Source organism: Pleurodeles waltl, chromosome 9, assembly GCF_031143425.1.
Source record: "Pleurodeles waltl isolate 20211129_DDA chromosome 9, aPleWal1.hap1.20221129, whole genome shotgun sequence".
NCBI lineage: Eukaryota > Metazoa > Chordata > Amphibia > Caudata > Salamandridae > Pleurodeles > Pleurodeles waltl.
The window spans coordinates 139,343,869-139,362,962 of NC_090448.1; the positions used below are offsets into that span (position 1 = coordinate 139,343,869).

Below are 19,094 nucleotides of genomic sequence, written 5' to 3' on the forward strand. Positions count from 1 at the left end.
ATGTTGTTTACCGATGACACCCTCTTGTTGTCAAAGACTCCTAGGGGTTGTCAATTTTGTTGCAGCAATTTTCCTCGTACATGGTCTTTAAACCACATAAAAACTTCAGGGGGAGATTATCCTTACAGGAACACTCCCTTAATCGAGTGAGGACTTTGACTATCTTGGCATTCGGATATCATACTGTAATTCATGGGAGGCCAAGATACAAAAGAGTTTTGTTACATTAAAACACAGTGCCGGGGCTTTACTCAAATTTGTAAATCAGCAAAGTCCCACCCTATTAACTGAGCCTCCAAATATATAGGGCACAGGTCCAAACTGCGGTGCTGCATAGAAGCAATGGGCCCATTCAGACTTGCCCAATCTGGGTTACCAGGAAAATACGTTTGTGCAATAACTACAATCACATTCCCAGAGCTGCCCCTTGACACACCTGGTGATCTTGGATTAAGGCCTTTGGGTCTGGTGGCCAAGTTGTGCCCATTAGTTTACTGGGTGTTTATCTGAAAGTTGGATGTGCTGAATCCACATACAAAGAGACTTGCTGACATCCTTGGAAGGCCTGGAGTTTTGAGGAAGATTTCCTGGCTCAGATTATTCAAGGCAAAGATGATAGAGCTTGACTCAGATGATTTTTAAAATTTGCCTGAATTTATTGGTCAGGGCTCCCTAGAACTGTTAACATCGAGATTTTCTGAAAGGCACTATGCTAAAGTTACGGCCCCTGGAGCTCTAGGCATGTTAACTGAATCTTTTTTAACTTTTAAAGTGCTCCCTTTTTAAGAAGGTTTCCTAGACGCCATTTTCCCTGCCTCTGAGAAAATACATTTATTTAAAATTCCACTAAAGCATTCTTCCTCTTGCAGCATTTTAAAGCAATACCGGGAGATCCACAGCATGTCGTGTCTGTTCCTTTTGCAACGAGACCAGGAACATTTCCTTTTTTGCCCAGCATATTGAGCAGTCACTCCAAATGAATATTCCCAGTGTGTCACAAATTGGGTCTACTAGATCGGACATCTGCATTGGTGGCTTTTATGAAAGGACGAGACCAAGTTGCTGTCTGTGCTGTAGTGAAGTATTTGCAGGATACATGATATAAACGGATAAGCCCTTCAATGTAAATTTTAAATTCATCATGGTTGCTCTCTCCTGTCCTTCTGCACAAGTATTTGCACTTTAGCTCCCGTACACTGCTGCAGAGTTGCCTGGCCTACGTGATACCTGAATATATTGTGGTTCCCTTATTTTTGGTTTGAAGATGTGTTAGCTTTGTATCATACTTTCGTAGCACGTTTTATAAGTGGACTTTTGAGTCAATAAGGACTTATCTGCGTAGGAAACCATCCTGGTGGACTGGAAAAGGCTTGGTGTTGATCTCCGCACGTGACAGGCCTATAGTGTGCCCTTCTCCCCTTGCTAAGAGGCCCATTTATGGTTTGTCATTTAATTTCTATATCTGTTATTGATTAACTGGATTTGTTTTATTATATTGTTTTATTATGACTTGTGCACCTTAATGTTTTGTAATAACCTAATACAGTTATGATGATGACTTCAGATAAATGCAATCGAAATAAAATTTGCCATGGTTTTGTTGCTAAGCATTCATTTCACTCTCTTCCCTTCCAAAACCTGCTTATCTATAAGATGGTTTGCCGAAATTTGAAATGCCTTCCACCCTTGCACTACAATAATAAAACTTCAAAATCATACCTTACGGCCTGCATGGTAGCCCCGAGGTTTGACCTCGTCTCCACGAATAGCAGATGCTTCACCATCCAATCAGGCAAAACCTGGAATGCTTTACCTTTGAGCCTATGCCAGCCGTGGGGCCTCCGGTACTTTCTATAGGAATAAATGGCATAGCTTAAGGGCACCTAATTCAGGGCTTCCTTTGTCCGCCCATATGGTACACTTGTCGATTACAGTCATCCTCGTTTTATTCTTAGGACTACAGGAAGTGTAGGATCACACAAGTATACTATGTTATGAGACATATTTATGTTGGTGAATACCTAAATCATGCTTCCAATACATCCTTGTACATTTTACAAGGCAGGTTTAAAAATTATATTATAGCTACTTCGTTTTTAGACTAGAAAGAGATGCCTACCAATTGCATGATGAAAAATACATTGTACTTAGAAACGCTTATTTAGGTGTAGATCTTGTAAGAAGAACCCGATCACCTGAGAATCCTTTTAAGTTAATGAATTTGTAAATCAGGTCTCCTAATAAAGCACACATTAATTCCCCGGCCTTTCGTGGCGCTGTAAAAGGGAACAGCAACAGTAAGTGTGACTATTACATGAGTGTTGAAACAGTTTTTTTAATAATTTGCAAAATTCAGTCTATTTACTCTTTCTAACTAAATTAATCCACAGTAGATCTGTCTCTGTATATATTGTCTGCTCATTTGATACATGTACATTTTATCATGATATTGATAGACAGGCATCATCTTATCCACCTAAATGTACCATGATGTTATTTATTGCAGCATTTTTTGCTGGAAGAAGAATGGATGAATGATTGACTAAGCTAATAAATGCATACATAAATAAATAGCGACAATATCTTGACTGAGAGAAAATTAAAAAGTACCATGTTTTGCTCGGCAATATAGCACTCAATAAAACGACTCGGATGCTCCTTTCTGAACAGGTCTGAAAATGTGGAATTCTTTGTGTCTCCATCCAAAGCAATTACTCGATCATTAGCACTTCCCAACTTTGCAAGTGCTATTCCATAAGCTTTGCGGGTGGCTACCTGGAAAACAGATTAAACAGTAGCTTCGTATTGGTGACCAGTGGCATTATAAATGTTGAAATTACAAGGTGTTTAAAATAATGAGATAACAGCTACGTTGATTTATGTGGACCTGACAAATGAACGCCAAGAGTGCACAAATAATGGACAAATTATTAATTACCACCTTAGCAATTATCACAGACTCTACTCCAATGACACGCTTCAAGACTTCGTCTAACTGACCTACAAGAGTTAAATGCATAGCACACCCCAAAATAAAAAAGCACTGGCAACGCCAGTATGTCTTGTCTATGACACCTATTGACGATACAGACGCTTTTGCCCCAAGGTGGCACTGTGTTAGCTCATTCATATGCAACAGCCATCTTGGAATGCTTTTCCATTAAAAAAAAACAACATTTAAACGTGGACACCATGTAGTGCACACACACATATGATGTGACCATCTTTAAATGTACCTACATTTTAGTCAATTCCAACCTGTGCCCACGTCAAGCAGCAATCCTGATTTTTTTTCTTTTAGTTCTAATAAACAATATTCCATTTTTGGCACAGTATAAGAACGCAGATGGACTTTTTCATCTTGGAAACAATTCAAATCTAGTTAAAGATGACTGTCCTCTGATTTGGTCGCAAGCAGCGATAAGGGTGTAAGATGGTTGGGGAGGCTAAAATATTTTTAAAAGAGTAGCGGCTCAAAGTGGGAGTGGAGGAGCGGAGAGGCACTCACAGAAGGAAACAAAAATAGCCCCTTTGTCATATTTGTCATATTGTCTGTACGTGCCTTCCATATTGTGCCCATACCCAACATTCATTTACTCCTTGAAGGCCTTGGAGGTTTACACCTGTTATTCATATTTCTATGCTATGGCTGGTTTTGCATGACAATATGTTTTATATGCATGATAAGGTTTGATAGTGTGCTTTTAGCTTCATTTGCTTGTATTTTGGAGACTGCTTTTATTTCAGTTTAGGGAGATTGTGGTGAACAGTCACAAACTGCATTTTGTAGTATGTATAGCAGTACTACAATAGTACTACTAACATATTACAAAATACTGCACAGTATCCTACAAGTAGAGATCTCTGCCTCCCCATCTTTTCTGTGTAGAGATCTCCGCTCCAACTGCATACACCTACATTTTAGTAGTAAATGTGGTGGTGATCCATGTCTATGTGTGAGAGGTGACTAGTAATAACTTTATACTCATAAATTAGACTCCACCCCTTGAATTCAGGCAGCGGAGACATGCAAGTCCACACTTTTACTAACCAAACTCTCGGATACGTTGAATATCCAAAAGCAGAAAAGTTTTGCAAAGTGCAAGAGTAAATTTACACATCTTGATTTACTCATGTGTAACTTTGCCTTTGAGCCTATGCCCGTGTATGAATAAAATGGGGAACTAGTTCACATGGGTTTTCTCTCATGTTACATCGTGAGTGATAATTACATTTTTCTCACAAAAGTTTTGGAAATCAACTTAAATGCAATGTTCTCAATTCTTTTGGGGAAAGAGGCAAATTTATGATCCAAGGGAACATGTTACCTTCCTATCAAGGTTGAAGCCTAAAAATATCTAGGTTTCTCAAAACGATAACCTTTGCTTGCAGGCTGCTATGAGTTGTTGCCTTAAGCCCACAGGTCAACCACTAATTCTGTGCATCGCTCATAATAACAAGCCTTCCTGTGTTAATCATTACTATCCATGATTTATTTGAAAAGGGAAGTCATCCAATGTATTATGCTGTCTTTGTTTAAATTATTTATGTTCTGCCTGTTTATGACTGCTACAGGTACTGTAATATCTGCTGTAACAGTTTTACATATGACATGCATTAGATTGGAGTTTAAAGATACCTGACCATTTCATAGAAAATACAATATTTGGACATAGGAGAAATTAAATAATAACTGAAATGCGTGGATTCTCATACACTCAATCTCATTCATGATTAATGAGATCCATTAAGGCCTGATAAATGGACTTTCTTGTATCACTTACACTGCTAACTGAATCACATTTAAGGGATTCCAGTCTTAGGCAGACAAGGGAATGATGCTCGCATAGATAAGTGGTGTCGTGTATGACACAGCTTTGTCAAGAGGGGAAACTGGGGTCAAGCACAGGTGTCCTAGATCTATATTTTGCTACTTAGTGATTCCACGTCACCTTGACTGTGTTTTCATAATATGACTTTAACGCTTGATTTTGAAATTGCTCAATATGATTTCTAATTTCCATCACCCCACAATACTATTAACCTTTTGAACATTTTTCCTTTAACAATAAAATACATGTTCTATGAAATGTTTCAAAAGTATATAACAAGCTATTCAACGCTTCCCTCTACCCACTGATAGTCAGTGCTTAATTAGTGCAGGTCACTGCAATAATTTTTGGGGACTAAGACTTATTTTTCATCATAAGACTTTAACCCAGAAAAAATAGTAAACAAGGCAGAAAATGGAGAAAGAATGTGGAAGAGAATGAAAGGAAACATTGACAAAGGGAGAAAGCAGAGAGGACATTGCCTGTGAGAGTGATGCAAACGACAGGCACCACAGGCTGCTGGAAGAAAGGGGCATGAGGTGGAATAAAGACTAGGCTGTCTTGACATACGGAAATCCCAGTACCCAACAGAGAAGCTTTGGCCCTCTGCACTTACTGTTCTGTGAATTTGGCATTGCCTATGTGGTGGCATTATGTTTTCCAGATCAATGGTTAGATAACACTATACACTGCTGGAAATATCAGAAAATAATAAGGAAATTATAAATTATCAGTCACAAAATAATTTAAATGGATGCATTATGTTGTGAAGGAGGACAGGCGAAACTGAATTAGCAGTAAACTGCAATAAAATGGGGAAAAGTGATGGACTAATTATGTATTTCTTGACAAACCTTGTCTCCCAGTTTGAAGTTTGGTGGTGATGGCATCTTAATGCCTTTGATATTGACTATGGGGGCGTCCTCTTCAGGGAGCACTGGAGACAGTTTTTTCTTGTTCTGTATCTTGCTCTCAAGTTCCTTGATGGTTTCCTCTGCCATCTCTTTGGGGAGAGGCTTACCATGCCAGTTCTCTTTGTCCTCCACAGCTATTTAAAATAAAAGGAATATGTCAAAAGATGAAAAATAAAGGACAATTGTAACAGAGAATAACAACTGTAACAATCTAACTTCAACAATAATATTCTGTAATATAAGACTTAACATTGCCTCATTTTCCAGTTAAGCTTTCTTAAGATTAAACGCTAAGACTGATCGGCAGGTTGGTCTGGTGTATTATTTTTTGTGCTTTATTTACACTTCCAGATCCTGGTCCCATAGCATCCTACCTACTTTTCACTAGATATTTCCTACAGAGCTGAGAGATCCAGCTCAGTCTTCTTCTTGATAAATGCAGTCCCCTTGTACTATGTTCACGCTCTTGAGAATTTAAAACTATGTTGCAGGAACGGTTTATGCCCGGACTCCATGTTAGTTAAACTTTCCAAAATTGGGAAGATACAGGCAGATTAGAAATGTACCACTTATTTACAAATGTGCGTAGCACTCTATAATATGTTATGGTCATAGGACAGCTGATCGAGCACAACTCGTCTGCATTCCAAAAACGTATTAAAAGATATTTTTAAAGTATTTGTAGGTAAAGACAGATTTACTATTCCTAACTTCACATCTACATAGCTTGAAAGTATATATATCATCATGGTACCTATATGTGGCATTAAGTACAGTAAATCTATACTCATCTTTACATCATGTCAAAATATCTGTGATGCCAATAATCTGCCTAAAACATTTTAGTACCTATCTCATAATTACTATAGTAACAACCCTGTTCTGGTGTGGATTTTTTACGTTCGGAAGAGTCCTATCTATTTTCCAAATTCTAAGTAAATGGCCTTCAGATCTAGGCATGTTTATTCAGATCAGATCGCATTAATTGTTTCTGCACTGCAGAATTACGGCATCCTATTTTTTTTCTGCACCCCAGTGGAGTCACTTTATTGAGATCATCACTTTAATGAGACCATCATATGGGTGGAAACTCTATTGCTGTCACAGAGTTTGCATGTCATTTTAACACCACCCCCCTCCCCGATTAACTCGCTGGAACACTTATCGTCCACATCTGCTTAGTGGGACTGCCTCCGACTACTGTGGACATTACCTATGCCCATTTTTAGGACAAATTACTTATATCGTCCAATGTTACCTTTTATTCCTTTGCCTTTGAAAGTCTTTGCAATGATAGCAGTGGGTTGGTTCTTCGCCTGGCAAAAAGCCTTGCAAAGTTCCTCCACACTGTGCCCATCAACCACAACAGCATTCCACCTGGAAGGCAAACACAGTACAAACCATTTCTATGCACTTTATGGGAACAGCACAGGAATTCTGTATTCACATTTCCATCCAATATTTAAACAGGTGAGGAAACAGCCCCACAGCCCTCAGCCCCTAAAAATAGATTAAACTGAAGCTGCTACTCTGGTTTAAAGGATCATTTTACTAACAGTGCACAACAGATTAGGATCCGTGGTATGCTACAAACTAAAGGCCAGCTGTCCACGCTTACGACAAAGCTTTGCATTTTCCACACTCATTCCGGTTTATATCTTCAAAAAATCACAAAAAGCCTACAGAAACAAAGGTGTTGTATTATTCAAATCACTTACCCAAAAGCTTCACAGCGTTTCTGATAGACATCCACTTTGTGCTGTAGTGGGGCAGGGTCGCTTTGCCCCAGGCGGTTTATGTCAAAGATGGCAACCAAATTGTTCAACTTGTAGAACCCTGCAAAGGCCATAGCCTCCCAAACGGAACCTTCTGATGCCTCCCCATCCCCCAGCAAACAGAAGACTCGATAGCTGTAAGAAAGATTTCAGGTGAGTTTCATGGTTAGCAACATCAGCAATGGTAGACCATGCAGTGGTAATGAGGCTGCCATTTCACTGGTCAGTGTTGGTGCCTCAAAAGTGCCTGCCCAACTCTTCCACCTTATCAGTGCCCCCCCACTCCCAGAATTTCAACTCCTCAATCCAAAAGGAAATTATTTAAAGAGCTACTGTTACTTTCTATTCAAAATATTCTAGGACTGGAATTTAAAAAAAATGATCTCCTAGAAAAGTTGTATGGGGAATGCATCTTTAAAATCTGGCAATGGTGAACTACTCTGTACGTGCGGGGCGGGGTAGGGCAGGATTGCAGCAGGACTTAAAATGGAGCCCCGAAATGACCTTTGAAACAGTGTGAGTGGCACAAAATCAGTTTGAATCTCAATCAATAATAGACATCTGTAAGGATGTTGTGGTGCTTTTATTTATTGTTACCTTATAAATAACTCCTTGGTATATTTAGCAGTGTAACAGATGTGAAAAAAATAAAAAGCGAAGAAATAGGCAAGCGTCTTAATCAAGTGGAAATCCTTCATTCTTTCACTACAAAGGATAACCATCTTTAAGCAGTGCATATGGACATCTACCTTGCCTATCACTAGCATCTGTCAGTGACTTGGTCCTACTACTAAATGATTAACATACCAGTATGCACATATCATTCACTATCACATTTCTTAATGCAACCTTGCAATGGTATCTAATCTATACCTTAAAAGCATTCGCCTCCCTCACTCATCAGCACATATCTTCATGTTTACCCCTTATTCCCTCAGTCACTCATCAGAACATAACACACATTGTGTCGATTCATAATGCACTCCCTCGCCCACCCAAAGACGTGCATCACCCAGCCCTTTCAGTCATTACGTACACCATCATGAGGTCTACTGCAGGTGACAATGCTTACTTCAATGAGCAGCTCACTCGTACACACTCAGCCTCACTTACCTACGCTTGCTTCTATACATTTGTCATTTGTCATCTCCCTTCATTCTGCAAGTACAATCACACAACTGCTTCTCTCCCATACACGTGCATCCTCTCTCATACACATGCATCATTCAGCTCTAAATCACTCATGCCGAGTAATCAACACTTGGGTGTGCTTCACTCATGTACACTCACGTAACTGAGCTCTGCTTCACCCTGGCACAGTTACCATCAGTCAGCTGTGGCTTATTCCTTCTCATTCACCATGATGCTAATCCTTCATGTAATCCTATCACTCAGTCGACCTTCGTGCATGCACACGTATTACACATCTTCCCTTCTCTCGGGTGCCACGTCACTCAGACGGAGCTCACATTATGCTCACTAAGCTGCTCCACACACATGCATGCACACTATCACTCAGCTGAATCACACTACACACTTACCATCACTACACTATCCTCAACGAATTCACTCACATGACTCAACATAAACTACCTGCAGACTCACCGCAGACTCACTGCCGCTCTCCCTCGCTCATGCACATTCAGCACCTCTGATAATAAAGACTATTGCCTATGTGCAACCCTAGCATCCCCAATAATGTAAATATAATTTAACGTGTGCACGTGGCCTATAGGAACATGGGCTGCATGTTTACCCAAGCACACTCACTGTATCCCAACTGTCCTTCACAGGGCCATCTCTAGGGTGGTGCGGTCAGTGTTACTGCACCGGGCGCTGACTTCGGGTGCGGGTGTTTGCAAGTATATGATGGTTTTAAATGTGCTCATTGCCAGATTCCTTGCCTCCAGCAATTTTCAGGCAGCGATAAAAATGTCAAGGTAACTCTGGTGATTAATGTTCTTCCTGGAGAGAGACTGAGTTTTGTCTAGTGGAAGTTTTGGCTCAACCTATGGTAGCTCAGAGGATTAATATGCCTGCTGCAAAGATCATGTGCTATGCAGATCACAAAGTGCGTATAATTTAAATAGGTCAGTGGATTACTGCTTTTGTCAGAGAGATCCTTTTGTTACTTGCAGTTTATAAGTTAATACCCGAATATAGAACAGTGAGCTATTACCTACCAGTATGGATGACGGGACTCCTACACCTTGTAGCCCTCTGTCTTATGTAACATTTCCCATGCACTGATTTATGTATGATTGTCTTTGTGGAATGTGTGTGATGTTAAGTGCTCTGACACCCTACACTGATATAAGTGGCACTATAGAACTAATCAAATGCATCTTAGAGCAAGTGGTTATGGAGACTTGAGGGGCACGGCCAAAAGGATGGTAGTGAAGGAATCAGAGGCAGAGGTGGTCAGTGGGGGGGAACCAACAAACATTGTTGCACCGAAACCACCACTGCTAAAGCCAGCCCTGATTGTTCATTCATGCTAATTTGTAATCACTCGCTCGCCTAGTCCTCATATACAACCACATCACTCAACTGCGTGTCCCTCAGCTATACCCACGAAAAATGCAGCTTGCCCCAACGTATGCACATGTCCCATGAATCAGTTACGGACCACACTGCTCCCTCGGCTACTCTGCTTGTGGACAGTTGCCATCACTCAGATGCCTCTTTGATAAACTCCTGTCATTATCCAATCACCTCTCACACACTCTCCATCAAGCAACTACCCTTAATTCTGAGCACTGACTGTCACACAACTGTTTCAATCCCCTTCTCGCTGGTGACCCTCACTCGTGCACCTAAGTTCAATTACCTGCCATGAACCTATGCACATGCTCCTTACAAGGAACACTGATCATCAACTCCTTCTCACCCGTGTCCACGAACCACCACTCACCTGAAACTCACTTTGAACACCGACCAGCTCCACACTCGCCCATTACCTGCTCATCACTCTTCAGACTCATCGCAACTCAGTTCTCTGCCGCTTGTGTGCATGCACCGTCAGAAGGCTGCCCTCAGCAGCCATCACTCAAACCTTCCAAACATCACTCAGATCTCAGTCTTCCACACACACTCACCATCAGTTATCCTTCACAAACGCCCACTCGCCACTTCCCTGCTGATACTCACCAAGTGTAATCCTCATACCCTACAATGAAGATATTTTTTTCAGCTTCTTTATCTAAAAAAGACATCAACCAGAAAAGGGAAAAAGTCCACACGGCGCACTTTGTTTCCAGAACTTCATCTTTGCACTTGATAATGCAAGACTCTAAAAAAAAGTTTATGACTAGTAGAAACGAAAAAAATCGAAACCGTCTTTGCGGGTAAATAAAGAAAGCCCCCTAAATTATGATGTCGTTTCGAAAATTTGCCACAAATGTGCACTTTCAGAGCGGCACGAACTACTTTGGCTAATTATCACGGTGACTCAGCAATTTCTTCACATGTGCTAGAGCGGTATTTTTGCTGCGGCGGGGTCTTCCTCATTTCCGCATTCTAACCAAAGTCCTTTCAAGTCACTCTCTTGCACACTTGGGCTCACGCCTACGCTCTGCAAATAAAGGGTCGGTGAAATATTTTCAGCATGTGTACATTGATTCCGTCATTGTAACGTCCCTCATACTTGAAAATACCTGTACAGATCAATTCCACATAAAATACATCTAATCTAAGTTAAAAAAAAAAAAAACACTCCGGAAAACAAAAATACATGGGAACGTTACAAAGACGAGTGGGAGCTTGGCCCTGTGATTATCCAGAGGTATTATCTGCGGGTACGTCCCAGACTGAGACAAGCCAACACCCCTGTATACCTTGACTTTCCTCCAAAATGCTAGTCTGAGCTTGACAGTTTGCTGAAGCCAGTAAAGCAAACATTGGCTGATCTCCAGCGTTGTGTGCCAGCCTGCACTGTTTGCTTTGCAAGATCAAGGGATACGTTTTACTGTACAGAAATTACCAAGTCATCAACTAAGTTGAGTGTTTGATACGAAGAGCTTCCCCATAGGTATACCCACACTATATCATATGCACTACACTGCATCAACTACATCAACCTAATCACTGCATCACATGGTACCTCTAGGGAAGTGGATGTCGATGAATAGTAAATATGGTAACGCCTGTTCGATGCAGTAGGAGTAGATGTTGCGGAGTCAATATCTTGAGGTCAATATTACTAACCCGGATATAGCGTCATATGACCGTTCCACAGTGACACGCATCAATCAGATCCCCAACAATCACCCCAAAATAAAAAACAAACTGGAAATTGAATTACACAAAGTAGTACACTGAAAAATAGAATACCGACGCAGTGGGTGCCTGTGACAAATGTGCTTGGTGCACTCTTATGTGTGTGGAATAATGGGCACTTGGCGAAACTATGGCTATCACAGTGGCTGTCCTAACTGGAGAACCCAGGAATTGGCCATATACTCCGAGAAAGGTTGTGCAATTGTAGTTCAGTTTTGTATGCACCCGGATCATGCAAGTGCTGGAGGGGTGGTATTTTGAAATCAGAGGCGAGCACTCAGGAGAAGGAATATGCTGTGAATGTCAGTCGCCATCAAACGATCCACTAACTAAGAACGTCCACAGGGAATTACCACCATGCATACATACTGAGGCTACAATTGACATACTCCTGTAAATACATTGGGCTGACAAAATGGCTGTCCTCCTCAGGCTATAAACCTAGCTTCCCAAAAGATATTACATCAAACTAAGGAAGGCTAGGACATTTTTAAAGCAGCTCCTGCTGGGTGGAGTTCCTTATGCACAGGTCTCTTCCTTAAGTGGCATTCACTTATAAACTTTACTTAACCCCCCCATTGGTTGTGAATATATATTCATCTGGTTTAGTTGTCTGTGATTTTAGCTATCACATTGATTTTACAGAGATTGGTATTACCCCCTTTGGAAATGGTGTAACCATATTCAAATAACACATTAAAAGGATTAAAGCAATGAAAGAAATGCAGAGTTTCAGTGTGAACAAGTGGTTGTCACCAGAACTCTACTTCTCCTGGAGGACAGATCTGTTGATTTGGCTCTAACTGATACTCTTTATTTGATTCAGCATGTGAAACAACTTCCTCCTAATCTGAAGATTTTGCAACAGTGATCGGCAAAAGATTCATGCAGCATAGCCATGGCACTTTTGAAGCAATGATGTTTTCACATGGCTCTAAATTAAAGCAGGGAAGCATGGGCTTCGGAGAAGGGAATGATTGTCCACGTGAGATACCAAGTCAAAACAAAAGTTGCATCTGCTCATTGCGGTGGCATGCTGCGGATAATGGGAAGATGACCAAGCCACCGCAGACTCCGATGGACTGCCCTTCTGTGGCTCACATCATGGCATCATGTCTCTTTACTCTTGCCAGACAGGCCAGAGGCACTTGTGAGAGTCCCTAGTTTTATTCAAAGACTTGGCTTTTTAAACTCCATGAGCCAAATGTGCACTGAAATAAAGATGGATTAAATGGGTTGCCCTGGTCAACTTATATATACAGTCCTGCAATATGACTGTATACCACTGTTGAGAATACTGCTGTATTCCTCCTGCTCTGCTATATATATATAGTTCCGTGAACACTGAGTTTCGGCACGTGTTTCACTTAGGAGTCCTTTACAATTTGTCACGGTGAAAAGATATTTTTTTTCTACGCACAGAACTTCAGAATGTGTGATTCGAGGTCTGCTGAAAACTGATGAAGTGAATTATTTTACCTGCTGAAGTTGCAGCAACAATGTTCTGAGCTTCCTCTTGAACATTGCCTTTGTTGTTCTTCAAACTACGAGTTGTGTTGAAAAACAACAGGGTATGCATCACTGAAACAGTACTTAGCAACAAACCACAAGGAAGGAAACTATTGAGACACAACATGCGGTACATGAGAAGACTGGGTTCCTAGGAAAAAGAACACCACACATTAAGAAAGTACTCTAATGTGTATTCAGGTTTCAAAGCATAGAACTGGAATTTACTGGAATCCTCTAAAATCTTTGTAGCTACACAATATTTGTGCTGTACTTTATAACTATGTTTTGAGCATATTTCATAGAAGGCATGGCTTCGGGTTTATGCTATAGGTGATCTCAATGAACAACTCAGAAAACAAAATCAACCCAAGACCCTCAATGATGAAACAAACCACAATTAAATAAGTTACTTATATAATATTAATTACCTGGCTTTGTCAAAATATTTGCCTGTGTAGGCCATCCCACAGGCAGCGCCCAGGCCTTGCCCCAGAGATCCAGTTGCCACATCAGTGAACTCTTGTTTCTAAAACAAACATAAAACGAACATATATATTGCTATTGTGTTTTACTACTGTTATAAAGCACTAAACGAATGAATTTACCATACCATTAATATAACATGTAGTGTTTGGTGGTCCTCAATTCTGACCTGTAAACTAGTAAGGCTAAAGCCTCCTCTTCATCCAATATCCATTACTGGGATGGCCAATTGTTTGCTGGATTCCTTGGTCCTGACCGAACTAGTCTGGATGTACTCACAATCGCCGGAAACTGCATGTCATTTGGCATTCACCATAACTACCGAACCTTAAATTCAGGCCTGTGGTCTGTTGCGGGTAGTGTAACGTTGGATTACATAATTTGTAATTCTTTCAGGGGAGAGAATGTATTTTCAGGAAGGGTTTTGAAAATTAAGAAAACAATCTCTACAACCATGTGGAAGCATGCCCTTCCGAAGTGCTTAAATAAAGCTATATTACCTCACCTGACGGTTTCGATAAAAATTAAAGCATCAAGTTATAGAGGGTTTCCAAGTGCACTTGCAAACTTTATAGAGACGCTGAAGTGCCCTGCCAACATTTGTTTGCTTACTTGGATCTTCCAAGGGCAGCATGCACTTCAAATACTCACACATCAGTCTTGGAAAAAATGGTTCAGTCACCCCCATGTGCAGACACTGAAGGACAATATCTTGAATAAAGCGCCCATGCTGACCAAGCATGCTAGAGGCTACAGGGGAGACTGGCAATAGCAGAGAAACTTCAGTTCGAAGTACATGTAAATGTGCAAAGTTTTGAGCCGGATTCATTTGGTGTTAGCAGGTGGCACAAAAGATCTGTTTGGATGAGGAAGACAAACGGGAGGAAGGAAGGCAGAGGATGTGCAGAACAGGCAGGCCACATAATGAAGTAAAGAAGAAATTCAAACCACTTTTAAACCACTTTGTAAGCACTCGTCAGACTTGAGCTCCACCGATAGTAGCATTTGTTGGCGAGAAGCAGCGTGGTTTCGGACATGCTCTGTCACAGAGTGAGACAACCTTCCTACTAGCAATGTCTTGGAAGTGCTCTTAGCCCATAGTGAGAAAACAAAAACTCCTGGAAATTGAAAGATTGCTCTACAGTGCAAGCCAAGGATGAAGCCTCCCATTGACACTCATTCTCTCCTGGTTCAGGTCAGGCCTGATCTCCAGTTATGTGTTCAGAGCAGACTGTCACTTCCGGGTCCATCAGGAGTTGTCTTGCAGCACTCCTCTGCCCACTGAAGTCAGCGCGCTGAACCTCTCAACAGTATGGACCACTCAACCCTCCTTGCTTTTACATGTAATAGTATGGCAGTTGCCCTCCGAAATTTTAATGATCTTGGTCAATGGGGTTTGTCAGCTTACATGGTGGGCTTTGTTTCATGAGGGATGAGTGCCACTTGGAGATATTTCCTTAACTTAAAGCGCCACCTCACTGAGGATACGGAACTTGGGCTTATCGAAGGTTGAAGTCAAAGTGGTAGTTAAGGACTGGTTATTACTAATACGTGCTCTTTGTACTACTTAAAAATGTCAAGAAATGTCATGGGAAATTAAAGTTGATATTGTTAACGCCACACCTGTTTTCCACTCTTTCACGCCCTGTCAGCTAGAAAAAGACCTTGTCACTCTAGGCCACTGTATTACAAACAGGCCCTCTGAGCTCGTACTCTTCACTAAAGGTCAGAAGTAGTTTACTAAAAAAACTGTGCATGCACTGGTATTTATAGAGGAAACACCTGGTTGCGGAGCAGAAGAAAGCTGTACACCAATGAGGGCAAAGGAGGCAATTCCGAACACGTACAGCAAAGAAGTTTATGCATTGCAATGCACATTTTAACTTTCATTTTGCAAATTTAGAATTTTGTAAAGCACAGGTAAAGTAGGCTAACAACTACACTGTTTTAGTGGAAAGACAGGGGTCGAACCCTGGTGTTTATTTGCCAAAGTCGGCTTACTAACCCATAAACCAAGAAAGGCGCTTCAAAGCCTCCTTGGAAGTAGTAAGCACTACACAAGTGCAATTACAATGCAATAAAATACAATATCTGTGAAGTGGTACAACAAAATGCGATTCCTTGTCTATAAATCAAATGGATTGCAGACAGTTGCCTGCCTGAAAGCTGCATTGTAGCAGTTCTACGTTTCAGGTGCACACAGAAAACCAGGCCCACCGTCAATGCTATGGACCTAGCCTGCATGTACAATAAGATTGCTTAATTAATTAGATAAGCAGTGAAAAAACACAGCTGGGTGGTAAACTGCACAAACAAATATCGAAACGACGTCCTTTCTGAGTGCTGCGGAACTACGCCCTGGGTGCTGACATACTGAGATAAACAGAGACTTTTTAAAACAAATGTAAAGATTTTTTTCGCGCGCGTGAACATCTATCCCCTTTGCCTCAACAAGCCCGAGCACATGAATACAATCCTTGAGATGGCTGTAAACGCAGTGGCAAGGGCGGGGCCACTGGGGGCATGCAAGGCCGCTGCTTTGTCCACAAAGCAGTTAATCTTATATCATACAAGCACATATGTATGTATTCAATGAGATACGGAGCTGTTGGGGCAAAGCAGACATTCCCTTAAACACCGAGAACAGGCACCTGGCAGTACCAGAGCTAGTGACGCAGCGGCGTAACGCAAAATAACGGGGGCCCCTTGCAGGGTGTGATAAATGGTCCCTTCGCCTCCTTGACTCTGAGCTAAATGGGACCCCATGAAGTGCCAGAGACCCCCTGCAAACAGACCCCCTCCGCCTGCCCCTCTTGCGAATGTTACCCCTAAATAAGAAATAGGACGTATGACGGTCCGGAAATGGGCCACATCTCCTCGGTGCAAGTTGCAACCTAAACATAAAAAAATTGATGGTTGGAAAACAATGAATCAATCGGAATCACTGCCGATTACTGCGAGCACATTCAATTCCATCATATTTAGCTTGACTGTGCAATTACAAAAAGGAAACAAACATATGCAAAACAACCTTGGCCACGGGCCAAAATGGACATTCCAGACAAATTGCTCCTAAAAGGACACTCAAACAATCTCGGGTATTTTTCAGCTTCTTATGGTACAGACAAGCTGTAATCAATGGAAGGGAATGCGGGCCGCGTCAATTGCGAATGGTTCAGATAAACTCAGGTCTTTTCAGCCATTATTTTCTTGCTTACCATGTTGCTGTCTAGGTCTATAAATGCAAAATCTAATAATAAATCAGAATTAAAATGTTATTTCAATGATAGCACCCAAACGGAACCCTCGGAATATGACATAAATACAATCAGAGGTCCATGAAACGCCAGTGGTTTTGAATGCGCCTTCTAGCGGTTTCTGATGCAACACGAATGAGGTACATTCCTCTGAGGATGGGAGAAATCAGTGCAATAACAGGTGGGCCCACAATACTCACTGGCACAGGGTGGCCTTCTAAGATGGAATCCAGTTTCCTCAGGTTCAGCAGTTCTGCTTCTGGCAGGAACCCGGCCTCCGCCCAGGCAGCATACAAGACGGGGGCTGCGTGACCCTGAAAAGAGAAAACACCGTGAGGAAAACACCCTGTGCTCACACAGCTTAGTATCATCGAGGTTCTCATAGTCACAGTGTGGGCTGCAAGCCTTTGTCCGAAGAGCAGTGGGATGTGCTTTGTCTAACTGGTGTGAGAATACTGCACTCGCTCTGAAGATGATGTCTGAGGCTATCACAACATAGCATTGTGGCACTAATAAAATCCCACAGAGGAAATACAGCTGTGTGTCTTGACTTTCATGTATGTATGTATGTATGTATGTAGCGCAAACCTAGCTAGAAAGTTGGGGGGGGGGGGGGGGCAGTGATTGTTTCTGTGGTTTTTTTTAATACATCTCTTCACAGCTTTATATCAGGGCCACATTTATGAAAGGATTCAGGTAAGCCAATCACAGAAAAGCACACACGTTCATTTGTCAAATGCCTGAGTGCTCAGAAGGGTAGGAGCATGTTGTGACGTCAGTCTTACAGGCTGTGGCCCTCACAGAGGTCAATGAAATGGTCCCCTTGAAGATTACAAGGTCCGCACTGTGTGAACTGGGAGGACAGTTTTCACACAACACTGTGGGCTCAAATGTGCGCCCTCCTTCATTGGCATCGAGGAGGGATCCCTGGAAGTGAGGAGCTGCAGACCCCGGTGGCTGTACTAAAAGGGACGAACCGCAAGGTAGGTTTATCCTCCCAGTTAAAGTCACTCACTTTCCCAAACTCTGCAAAGCTACGACTTTGCATTGCAGGTCACCGACACACTGTATTTTCGATTGTCACTGTCTGTGTGCACTTTACTCCGGCATCCTTTCCGTGTTTGGAATCAGCAAAATCCTGAACATTAAGTGCTTGCACAGGTTTGAATGGAGGCTTGTGATCCTCCATTTTACAGTACTGTAACACAATTAGTGCACAGACATGAACAGCACACTTTTGTCAACATTGTTTGAGACATTCTAATAGCTGTAATGAGGTTATTTTTTGTTGTTGTTTTCAGGATAGTTTTAGTGTTCACGATCATTAAGGTAATTTGAAAAGATAATAGCGAACACCTTAAAGGGCTTTCTGTCAGAGGCCCAGATTCCTATCACTCTCTTGTGAAGCATTACAGTTTTATTGTGTATGGTGCTTTGTGTTCTTTATAATTACTATACACTTATGTAAAAAAATGAAGTGCTGAGCACTCACGGCTCTAGCTTGAAATTCACATCTTGTTACAGCTGTGATAATTGTGTAGCACTGTAACCTGATTCACCATTCACTACCTTCATTGAGGATGGCCTGACCTTCTCCTCTGTGTCTACATGGATGGTCAAGGAGGCTTAAAAACTCAACTATGTTTTGAATACAGAGGACCAGATTTATAAAGATGTTTCAGAACGTAGTGCAGCCAGTGCTTAATTTGAGCCGGTTGTTTCCAGTGTGGGGTACCGGCACCTATTTTTGAGGGCCGGCACTTATTTTTCTGCCTCAAGCATTTATTGCAAGCAAAAGACACATACGGGAAAGACGGAGGAAGAGAAAAACGAAAAAGCATCACAAAGGGAGAAAGCTGCAAGAGTGAGCTGAAGGGGCAGAGAATGTCTGTAAATGGATTAAAGAGGCCTGAGGTGGCTTCAGGATTATGTTGCCTCAGTATTCCATGCTCACACATTTAGTTGCAGCAGCCACATGTTTCAGAGGAGAGCTTTGGGCACCGGGACGTTTTCATTTACAAATTAAGCACCGAGCACACCACT

General features: G+C 41.6%; 1 protein-coding gene across 1 annotated transcript in view; it reads right to left on the reverse strand.

Moving 5' to 3' along the window:
* TKT (transketolase) overlaps positions 1-19,094 on the reverse strand; it is a 115,554-nt gene that overhangs the window by 64,058 nt on the left and 32,402 nt on the right. The window contains exons 3-8 of the mRNA XM_069206435.1: positions 17,252-17,365; positions 13,740-13,837; positions 7,465-7,656; positions 7,005-7,123; positions 5,687-5,880; positions 2,611-2,775 (exon numbers count right to left, since the gene is read on the reverse strand). Coding sequence (XP_069062536.1) covers positions 2,611-2,775; positions 5,687-5,880; positions 7,005-7,123; positions 7,465-7,656; positions 13,740-13,837; positions 17,252-17,365 — 882 coding nt within the window. The remainder of the gene's footprint in view (positions 1-2,610; positions 2,776-5,686; positions 5,881-7,004; positions 7,124-7,464; positions 7,657-13,739; positions 13,838-17,251; positions 17,366-19,094) is intronic.